At 42.0% G+C, this 10,941-nt stretch overlaps 1 protein-coding gene across 4 annotated transcripts; it reads left to right on the plus strand.

The window, feature by feature from the left end:
* The first annotated feature begins 1,518 nt into the window (after positions 1 to 1,518).
* mul1b (mitochondrial E3 ubiquitin protein ligase 1b) lies at positions 1,519 to 10,057 on the plus strand. Of its 4 annotated transcripts, none has more exons than XM_021614389.2 (5): positions 1,519 to 1,747; positions 4,840 to 4,994; positions 5,684 to 5,892; positions 8,780 to 8,991; positions 9,205 to 10,057. In XM_021614389.2, the coding sequence occupies exons 2-5, from the start codon at positions 4,875 to 4,877 to the stop codon at positions 9,720 to 9,722; spliced, it is 1,059 nt and encodes a 352-aa protein (XP_021470064.2). In that variant the 5' UTR covers positions 1,519 to 1,747; positions 4,840 to 4,874; the 3' UTR covers positions 9,723 to 10,057.
* Positions 10,058 to 10,941: the final 884 nt, after the last annotated feature.

The following is a 10,941-nucleotide window of genomic DNA, read 5'->3' on the forward strand; positions in this document are numbered from 1 at the left end:
TCTTTGCTATGGAATTTCTCCCTACTCTTCTTTTGATATGGAATCTCTCCATGCCCTTCTTTTGATGTGGAATCTCTCCATGCCCTTCTTTTGATATGGAATCTCTCCATGCCCTTCTTTTGATATGGAATCTCTCCATACCCTTCTTTTGATGTGGAATCTCTCAATACCCTTCTTTTGATATGGAATCTCTCCATACCCTTCTTTTGATGTGGAATCTCTCCATACCCTTCTTTTGATGTGGAATCTCTCCATACCCTTCTTTTGATGTGGAATCTCTCCATACCCTTCTTTTGATATGGAATCTCTCCATACCCTTCTTTTGATGTGGAATCTCTCCATGCCCTTCTTTTGATGTGGAATCTCTCAATACCCTTCTTTTGATGTGGAATCTCTCCATACCCTTCTTTTGATGTGGAATCTCTCCATACCCTTCTTTTGATGTGGAATCTCTCCATACCCTTATTTTGATGTGGAATCTCTCCATACCCTTCTTTTGATGTGGAATCTCTCCCTACCCTTCTTTTGATATGGAATCTCTCCATACCCTTCTTTTGATGTGGAATCTCTCCATACCCTTCTTTTGATGTGGAATCTCTCCAAACCCTTCTTTTGATGTGGAATCTCTCCATACCCTTCTTTTGATGTGGAATCTCTCCAAACCCTTCTTTTGATGTGGAATCTCTCCCTACCCTTCTTTTGATATGGAATCTCTCCATACCCTTCTTTTGATGTGGAATCTCTCCATACCCTTCTTTTGATGTGGAATCTCTCCAAACCCTTCTTTTGATATGGAATCTCCACCTACTCTTCTTTTGATATGGAATCTCTCCCTACTCAAGTGCTATATAAACTACGAAGTCAGAGCATTTGTTCCAAGACCAATGCAGTGTGATCACTGTAAAGCTTGTGGACACGTTTCACGTGTTTGCAGAAGGGCGAAGCCGAGATGTTCAAGTTGTGGAAAAGATCATGTCGTGTTTTAAAAGTGATGAAAATGTGACATGGTGCAGTTGCAGTTGTGGTGGAAACCATGAAGCCAAGTCTTTGGAATGCCCAACGAGGGTGGAAGAGAATGAGGTGGCCAAAGTCAAGGCTGTCCAGAGCATTTCATATGCAGCGGCTGTATAAAAGGGTTAAGGGTTCGAATGGTGCTCCTGAAGAGTCCATGGAGCCTTCACTGAAGGATACAGGGGTTGCCGTTCAACAGCTGGACCCAGATATGTTAAAGGTTAAGAAGGTGGACTTCATGGCCTTTATTGTTATGGTGATCAATGGCACTGCCAAGGTGGAGAGGAAGTCCAGGAAAATAGATATCCTTGTGGATGCAGTGGAACGGTTCCTGGGACTAAATGACTTCTCGACGGAGGAGTTGCATGGAGTATTGGCACAAGCCGTACCACCCTCTCAGGTAATAGAGCCTGAGAAGGAAGATATGGAGATTTGAAGGAAGGAAGAAGTGGGAGTTTGGGGATTTTAGTTTCATCAATGTGTTTTTTTTTATTGATTTATTTTGGGTGGATTAAGTTAGTTTCCCTACCTTGGTTTTTCAACCCCGTCCAGTTGGTAGCAGTAATAGACCTTTTTGGGTTGTAAGTCTCCCATAAAACCCACAGAAGTAGAAGCTTTTCACTTGATAAATGATTGAACACTGTCACCTGCTGGTCAAATGACCACATTGAAATAACTTTTATTTTGAAGTGAGAAAAGGAACCCGGAAATAGTGTTTACTGTGAGAAAGTGGAGGGTGAGTGCTAGCTACTTGTGGCTGTATTTATGTAATCTTGGAACGAAGTCGATCCTTTTTAAAATATAAACGTAATTTTCTGGGTGAGAGATCTGTGTGTTTACAAACTATCTACGTCAGTGAAGGGCTAAATTACAGAGCCCCTTAGCTAGCGCAATGTCAACAATCTTGCTAGCTACTGACAGGTTTTCATGTTCAGTCAGTATATTCTGTATGATGCCAAATGTTTTAATATGTTTTGTATTTTGGCGAGTGCGTTGTTGTCATTAGCTCAGCATTTGAAATGGTCACTCGCCTCCAGAAGGTCAGTCAACCCAAATAGATTTTTGCTGGAACAAAATTAGAGTCCTCGATTACGTTAGCTACAGTAATAATTAGCTGGGTCATTCTCGCGAAATTTGACCCAAAAATGATCCAGTTTCATTTTTAACGAAATATCCTCTTTGATCACTGAGATTAGGATCTGTACTTATCTATACTGAACAAAAACAGAAAGGCAACATGCAAAAATGTTAAAGATTTGACTGAGATATGGATTTCACGATTGGTCACAGATGCCTACAAAACAAAAAAGTAGGGCATGGATCAGAAAACCAGTCAGTATCTGGTGTGACCACCATTTATTTGCCTCATGCTGCACGACGCATCTTCACATAGAGTTGATGAGGCTGTTGATTGTGGCCTGAGGAATGTTGTCCTGCTCCTCATCAATGCCTGTGTGAAGTTGCTGGATATTGGCAGGAAATGGAACAAGCTGTCGTACATGTTGATCCAGAGCATCCCAAACATGCTCAATGGGTGACCTGTCTGGTGAGTATGCAGAAGAAGAAATGGGACATTTTCAACTTCCAGGAATTGTGTACAGATCCTTGAGACATGAGGCTGTGCATTATCATGCTGAAACATGAGGTGATGGCGGCGGATGAATGGCATGACAATGGGCCTTAGGATCTGGTAACGGTATCTCTGTGCAATCAATTTGCCATCGATAAAATTCAATTGTGTTCGTTGTCCTTAGCTTATGCTTGCTCATACCATAACCCCACCGCCACCATGGGTCACCCTGTTCACCACGTTAAAATCAGCAAACTGCTCGCCCATACGACGCCATACACATGGTCGGGAGGCCGGTTGGACGTACTGCCAAATTTTCTTAAATGACGTTGGAGGTGGCTTATGGTAGAGAACTGAACATTCAATTCTCTGGCAACAGCTCTGGTAGACATTCCTGCAGTCAGGATGCCAATTGCACGCTCCCTCAAAACTTGACAATTTCCACAAAATTCGTATTACCACAAAAGTCCGAAAAAGTAATAATGAAATCAATGTCTAATACATTTTCTACATTGCTCCCCTAATGAAAAGATGTGAGTTAAACATAACACTGAAAATAAAAATCTAATCACATCAAATTTTATTTGTCACATACATAACCATGTGGTTAGCAGATGTTAATGCGAGTGCAGCGAAATGCTTATGCTTCTAGTTACGACAATGCGGTAGTGACCAACGAGTAATCTAACTTAACAATTCCACAATTGCTACCTTATACACACAAGTGTAAAGGGATAAATAATATGTACATAAAGATATATGAATGGGTGATGGTACAGAACAGCATAGGCAAGATGCAGTAGATGGTATCGAGTACAGTATATACAAATGAGATGAGTAATGTAGGGTATGTAAACATAAAAGTGGCATAGTTTAAAGTGGCTAGTGATACATGTATTACATAAAGATGGCAAGATGCAGTAGATGGTATAGAGTACAGTTAATACATATGAGATGAGTAATGTAGGGTATGTAAACATTATATTAAGTGGCATTGTTTAAAGTGGCTTGTGATACATTTTTTACATCAATTTCCATTATTAAAGTGGCTGGAGTTGAGTCAGTATGTTGGCAGCAGCCACTCAATGTTAGTGGTGGCTGTTTAACAGTCTGATGGCCTTGAGATAGAAGCTGTTTTTGAGTCTCTCGGTCCCTGCACCTGTACTGACCTCGCCTTCTGGATGATAGCGGGGTGAACAGGCAATGGCTCAGGTGGTTGTTGCCCTTGATGATCTTTTTGGCCTTTCTGTGACATCGGGTGGTGTAGGTGTCCTTGAGGGCAGATAGTTTGCCCCCAGTGATGCGTTGTGCAGACCGTACCACCCTCTGGAGAGCCTTACGGTTGTGGGCGGAGCAGTTGCCGTACCAGGCGGTGATACAGCCCAACAGGATGCTCTCGATTGTGCATCTGTAAACGTTTGTGAGTGCTTTTGGTGACAAGCCGAATTTCTTCAGCCTCCTGAGGTTGAAGAGGCGCTGCTGCACCTTCTTCACAACGCTGTCTGTGTGGGTGGGCCAAAAATATTTCTAATGAAATTATAAAATTATAATGAAATTAAATCGGACTCAAATTTCTGAGCTTTTTAGCCATTTCGTTAGTGAGAAGGCCAAGGGGGGTAAAGGGGCTGTTTGAGACTAAGAACCTAATTCTGAAGACATCCAAGCAAATAAATGTACTTAACTTATACTACTCACCTAGATGATGCATCATGGGTGAATAAAACTTTGTTTTTAAAGGAACTTAAAAAGTGTTACGGAAATGAGACACATGCCATCAGACACTGTTTGTACGTAATACATATTGTAGTTTAATGTCAACTTCAACTAGTATACCATTTTTATGATTTGTGGATAACCTGCAGCAAAATATTTGGTGTTTTATTCAAATAAGCAAGTTTTTCTAAAGTAAAATCTTATAAAATTACCAGAGTTTAATCCGGACGCATTTCGATAATCAGAATTTGGGGTGAAAATGTACACAATTCAGGAAAAATTTTTTTTAAAAATAAGACACAGAGCGATAGTTGATTTTTGCAGATGCATCATGATTTTTGTATCTCAATGTGATACATGGTTCATAAGAATCACCCAGCTAGGTGGCAGTCAGTCAAGTCTCTGTAAATATGGATTAGTAGGCTGACAAACCAACTGGCCAAGTATAATTCTGTAGTGTAATTACATGGCATTCATATATTCCATCAAGGTCCAACTAACACATGAGCATAGCTTTATAGAATGTCGTCTGACTCCCAATCCAGGTGGGGTTACACCTGCCCTTGTGTTCTCTGAAAAGATGGATTCTACTGGGAAACCCTCCACAGCTCAAGTCCTACTATTAACCACCAGCTCAGCACTGACTGCAGTCTTCTACTCTGTGTACAGGAGGAGGACAACAACAGTAGCAAGATTAAAGGTAATCACATTATAGGCTTGTCTCATCTATCTTTCTTATCTCTTTAAATCTGGTAGAATTGTGGTTAGCTAATCATTGACAAATGACACATCTTGAGGGGAGTTTAAAGACATAGTCCGGAACGTTGGCGACGTAAGTATTTTGTAAACCTCTCGCTTTGGGCTGGATTTGTCAATGTGTAGTTCGTACAGTACATACATAATCTATGAGTATAATTACTGTGTTACCTCAAGTAGCCACGAAATCCCTAGTTTGAAAGCGACAGTTTACTGGAAGCTGCGCTGCGCCATTTTCCCCCACGTGGGCCAGCCCCTTATCAATTAGAGTTCCAGCCAATGAGCTTTAGCCCCTCTCCATTTCAGTGACAGCTAGCAAGATACACACACGGCAGAGCGAGAGACGGTGAGCACATATATGGTATAGTACGCAATTTTGGGGGACCACTTTTGGCTTGTGAGCACTACTTTCTGAACTACTGGCTAAAAAGTATACAAAGGTGTCAATCTCTTTAAATTGTTTTGTTTGCATTTTACCAGAGCATACAGTAGCACTGCACCCAGAAATCCAATGTGATATTATCAATAGTTCAGACATACTGTCATTTGCGTTTTACCAGGAAAGAATTTCACTTCATCATAATGATGATTGGAAGTTTTTGATTGTTCTTCAATATGCTTTATGTTTTACAGGGAGCCAAGAGAGTGTCTATTGATCAGGATCTGAAGAACATCCTGACAGCAGCACCAGGAAAATGTGTCCCGTATGCTGTGATCGAAGGTGTTGTGAGATCTGTTAAAGAAACCCTGAACAGCCAGTTTGTGGACAACTGCAAAGGGGTCATCGAGAGGTTAACTCTAAAGGAGAAGAAGATGGTGTGGAATCGTACCACTCATCTCTGGTAGGTGCTAAAGTACTGTTGTGGCCAAAAGTTTTGAGAATGACACAAATATAAATGTTCACAAAGTTTGCTGCTTCAGTGTCTTTAGATATTTTTGTTAGACGTTACTATGGAATACTGAAGTTTAATTACATGTCAAAGGCTTTTATTGACAATTACATGAAGTTGATGCAAAGAGTCAATATTTGCAGTGTTGACCCTTCTTTTTCAAGACCTCTGCAATCCGCCCTGGCATGCTGTCAATTAACTTCTGGGCCACATCCTGACTGATGGCAGCCCATTCTTGCATAATCAATGCTTGAAGTTTGTCAGAATTTGTGGGGTTTTGTTTGTCCACTTGCCTCTTGAGGATTGACCACAAGTTGTCAATGGGATTAAGGTCTGGGGAGTTTCCTGGCCATGGACCCAGTTAGTTATCACTTTTGCCTTATGGCTCCATCATGCTGGAAAAGGCATTGTTCGTCACCAAACTATTCCTGGATGGTTGGGAGAAGTTGCTCTCGGGTGATGTGTTGGTACCATTCTTAATTCATGGCTGTGTTCTTAGGCAAAATTGTGAGTGAGCCCACTCCTTTGGCTGAGAAGCAACCCCAAACATGAATGGTCTCAGGATGCTTTACTGTTGGTATGACACAGTCATCTCCGGACAAGCTTTTTTCCAGAAAGGGGATTCATCAGAGAAAATGACTTTAGCCCAGTCCTCAGCAGTCCAATCCCTGTACCTTTTGCAGAATACAGTGCCTTGCGAAAGTATTCGGCCCCCTTGAACTTTGCGACCTTTTGCCACATTTCAGGCTTCAAACATAAAGATATAAAACTGTATTTTTTTGTGAAGAATCAACAACAAGTGGGACACAATCATGAAGTGGAACGACATTTATTGGATATTTCAAACTTTTTTAACAAATCAAAAACTGAAAAATTGAGCGTGCAAAATTATTCAGCCCCTTTACTTTCAGTGCAGCAAACTCTCTCCAGAAGTTCAGTGAGGATCTCTGAATGATCCAATGTTGACCTAAATGACTAATGATGATAAATACAATCCACCTGTGTGTAATCAAGTCTCCGTATAAATGCACCTGCACTGTGATAGTCTCAGAGGTCCGTTAAAAGCGCAGAGAGCATCATGAAGAACAAGGAACACACCAGGCAGGTCCGAGATACTGTTGTGAAGAAGTTTAAAGCAAGATTTGGATACAAAAAGATTTCCCAAGCTTAAAACATCCCAAGGAGCACTGTGCAAGCGATAATATTGAAATGGAAGGAGTATCAGACCACTGCAAATCTACCAAGACCTGGCCGTCCCTCTAAACTTTCAGCTCATACAAGGAGAAGACTGATCAGAGATGCAGCCAAGAGGCCCATGATCACTCTGGATGAACTGCAGAGATCTACAGCTGAGGTGGGAGACTCTGTCCATAGGACAACAATCAGTCGTATATTGCACAAATCTGGCCTTTATGGAAGAGTGGCAAGAAGAAAGCCATTTCTTAAAGATATTCATAAAAAGTGTCGTTTAAAGTTTGCCACAAGCCTCACTGAGCTCGAGCTGTTTTGCAAGGAGGAATGGGAAAAAATGTCAGTCTCTCGATGTGCAAAACTGATAGAGACATACCCCAAGCGACTTACGGCTGTAATCGCAGCAAAAGGTGGCGCTACAAAGTATTAACTTAAGGGGGCTGAATAATTTGCACGCCCAATTTTTCAGTTTTTGATTTGTTAAAAAAGTTTGAAATATCCAATAAATGTTGTTCCACTTCATGATTGTGTCCCACTTGTTGTTGATTCTTCACAAAAAAATACAGTTTTATATCTTTATGTTTGAAGCCTGAAATGTGGCAAAAGGTTGCAAAGTTCAAGGGGGCCGAATACTTTCGCAAGGCAATGTATCAGTCTGTCCCTGATTTTTTTTCCTGGAGAGAAGTTGCTTCTTTGCTGCCCTTCTTGACACCAGGCCATCCTCCAAAAGTCTTCGCCTCACTGTGCGTGCCGATGCACTCACACCTGCCTGCTGCCATTCCTGAGCAAGCTCTGTACTGTTGGTGCCCCGATCCCGCAGCTGAATCAACTTTAGGAGTCGGTCCTGGCGCTTGCTGGACTTTCTTGCGCGCCCTGAAGCTTTCTTCACAACAACTGAACCGCTCTCCTTGAAGTTCTTGATGATCCAACAAATGTTTGATTTAGGTGCAATCTTACTGGCAGCAAAATCCTGGCCTGTGAAGCCCTTTTTGTACAAAGCAATGATGATGGCACGTGTTTCCTTGCAGATAACCATGTTTGACAGAGGAAGAACAATGATTCCAAGCACCACCCTCCTTTTGAAGCTTTCAGTCTGTTATTCGAACTCAATCAGCATGACCGAGTGATCTCCAGCCTTGTCCTCGTCAACACTCACACCTGTGTTAACGAGAGATTCACTGACATGATGTCAGCTGGTCCTTTTGTGGCAGGACTGAAATGCAGTGGAATTCTTTGGGGATTCAGTTCATTTGCATGGCACAGAGGGACTTTGACATCACTGATCACTCTTCATAACATTCTAGAGTATATGCAAATCGCCATCATACAAACTGAGGCAGCAGACTTGGTGAAAATTCATATTTGTGTCATTCTCAACTTTTGGCCACGACTGTACATTGAATTGCTATGATGTATTCTTGCACGCTGTCTTACTGATGGCTGTTAGGAGGCTCAGTTTGTGTGGATGTATGGTTTAACGATGACCCAACAGTTAACTTTTGTTCCTCTTATGTATATTTATTCATTCAAGGTAACACAAAATAATTTGTAAACAAACAAAATGTATGAAAATAATGTTATGCTCTACACCACATATTTTTGTGGATACACATCTCTCTAGATATCTCTAATATTTTGTACCTGTCAGGAACGAGAGTGAAAAGGTCATCCACCAGCGCACCAACACGGTGCCCTTTGACCTGGGATCCCACGACATGGCCATGGCCGCCACCATCCGGGTCATCCGTCCCCTGGACTCCTCGGAGCTAGACCTGGAGACCACTTACGAGAACTTTCACCCCACGGTCCAGTCCCTGACCAATGTCATTGGCCACTTCATCAGCGGGGAGCGCCCTAAAGGTATGGTCCTTTTGTGTGGTCCTGTGTTGCTCAGTTAAGCCCAGGGCTAAGGTCAACACTGCTTTAGTAGAGCATGGCACTTGCAAAGCCAGCGTTGTGGGTTACATTGCTGCTGGGACCACCCATACTAAAATGCATTCATGCATGTAAGTCTTTAAGTCACTTTGGATAAAAGCTAAGTGGCATATGTTGTTGTTGTTATTATTGTTATAGGTATCCATGAGACGGAGGAGATGCTGCGTCTGGGGGAGAGTGTGACTGGGGTCGGGGAGCTGGTGCTGGACAACAACCTGGTGAAGCTCCAACCTCCCAAGCAGGGCCTGAGGTACTTCCTCAGCCGACTGGACTATGACTCCCTGGTGGAGAAGCAGCAGAGCAGCGTCAGAGTCTGGAGGGTCCTGACTGCGTTGTTTGGTGTGGTAGCTTCTACGACGCTCCTCTTCATCCTGTGGAAGCAGTGGGTTTACCACAGACAGAGGAGAAAGGAGAAGAACGTCCTGGAGGAGTTCAAGGAGCATCAGAGGAAGAGGATGAGGGAGCTGAATGTAGAGGAGACCAGTGTTTCCCCTAGTGCCTGTACAGTGTGTCTGACCCGGGAGCGTTCCTGTGTGTTCCTGGAGTGTGGGCATGTCTGTGCCTGTGACCAGTGCTACCAGGCTCTTTCAGAGCCAAAGAAGTGCCCTATCTGCAGGGCACCGATAGAGAGGGTAGTACCGCTTTATAACAGCTAATGGATAATGCCATGGCGATTGTAACTGGACTAATCTAATGTTACTGAAAATGTCACTGAAAATAGGATTGTGTATTTGTTTTTCTTTTTGTTTGTCTTTTTTTGTGTGACAGGAAAATGACTGTGTATAGCTTTAACATTTCATTGAAAGATCAACCTTACTTGTAATGCTGTGTTGTTATTATGTTGATTTGATTTATATCAGTTGAGGAAAAGATGCGTCCTTTTTCCATAGAGAGTTGTAGAATCAACTCAGAAGTTGAATGTCTTCACCTCAGTGTTTCTCCAAAGCACATCAAAGCCATTTTGAATAAAGAACGAAAAACACAAAACAAATCCTCAACTTATTTTGCAAAGTTGGAGTGTACATTTACATCTGTATACTAACTCTTCACACAGTTATGAAAATATGTATTGCTGCCAGGACAGTGACTTCTGCCTTTCATACATGTTTTCAACAGTGATATTTTATGTTTTGCATAAGCCATTGAATTTGATATGAGCAGTGAAAGTACAGAAATAAAACATGTGCAAGATAGAAACATTTGATAATTTAAGAAAAGTATCAAGCTCTACTATCCCCATTGAGACCGTGTCTGTGCCTCGACCTGGGTTTGGCAAAACTAAACATGGCGGTGTTCACCTTAGCAATCTCACTAGGATAAAGACCTCCTCCATTCCTGTCATTATTGAAAGAGATTGTGATACCTCACATCTCAAAATAGGGCTACTTAATGTTACATCCCTTACTTCAAAGGCAATTATAGTCAATGAACTAATCACTGATCATAATATTGATGTGATTGGCCTGACTGAAACATGGCTTAAGCCTGATGAATTTACTGTGTTAAAAGAGGCCTCACCTCCTGGTTACACTAGTGACCATATCCCCCGTGCATCCCGCAAAGGTTGAGGTGTTGCTAACATTTACGATAGCAAATTTCAATTTACAAAAAAGAAAATGACTTTTTTGTCTATTGAGCTTCTAGTCATGAAATCTATGCAGCCTACTCAATCACTTTTTATAGCTACTGTTTACAGGCCTCCTGAGCCATATACAGCGTTCCTCATCCAGTTCCCTGAATTCCTATCGGACCTTGTAGTCATAGCAGATAATATTCACATTTTTGGTGACTTTAATATTCACATGGAAAAGTCCACAGACCCACTCCAAAAGGCTTTCGGAGCCATCATCGACTCAGTGGGTTTTGTCCAACATG

Source organism: Oncorhynchus mykiss, chromosome 9, assembly GCF_013265735.2.
Source record: "Oncorhynchus mykiss isolate Arlee chromosome 9, USDA_OmykA_1.1, whole genome shotgun sequence".
NCBI lineage: Eukaryota > Metazoa > Chordata > Actinopteri > Salmoniformes > Salmonidae > Oncorhynchus > Oncorhynchus mykiss.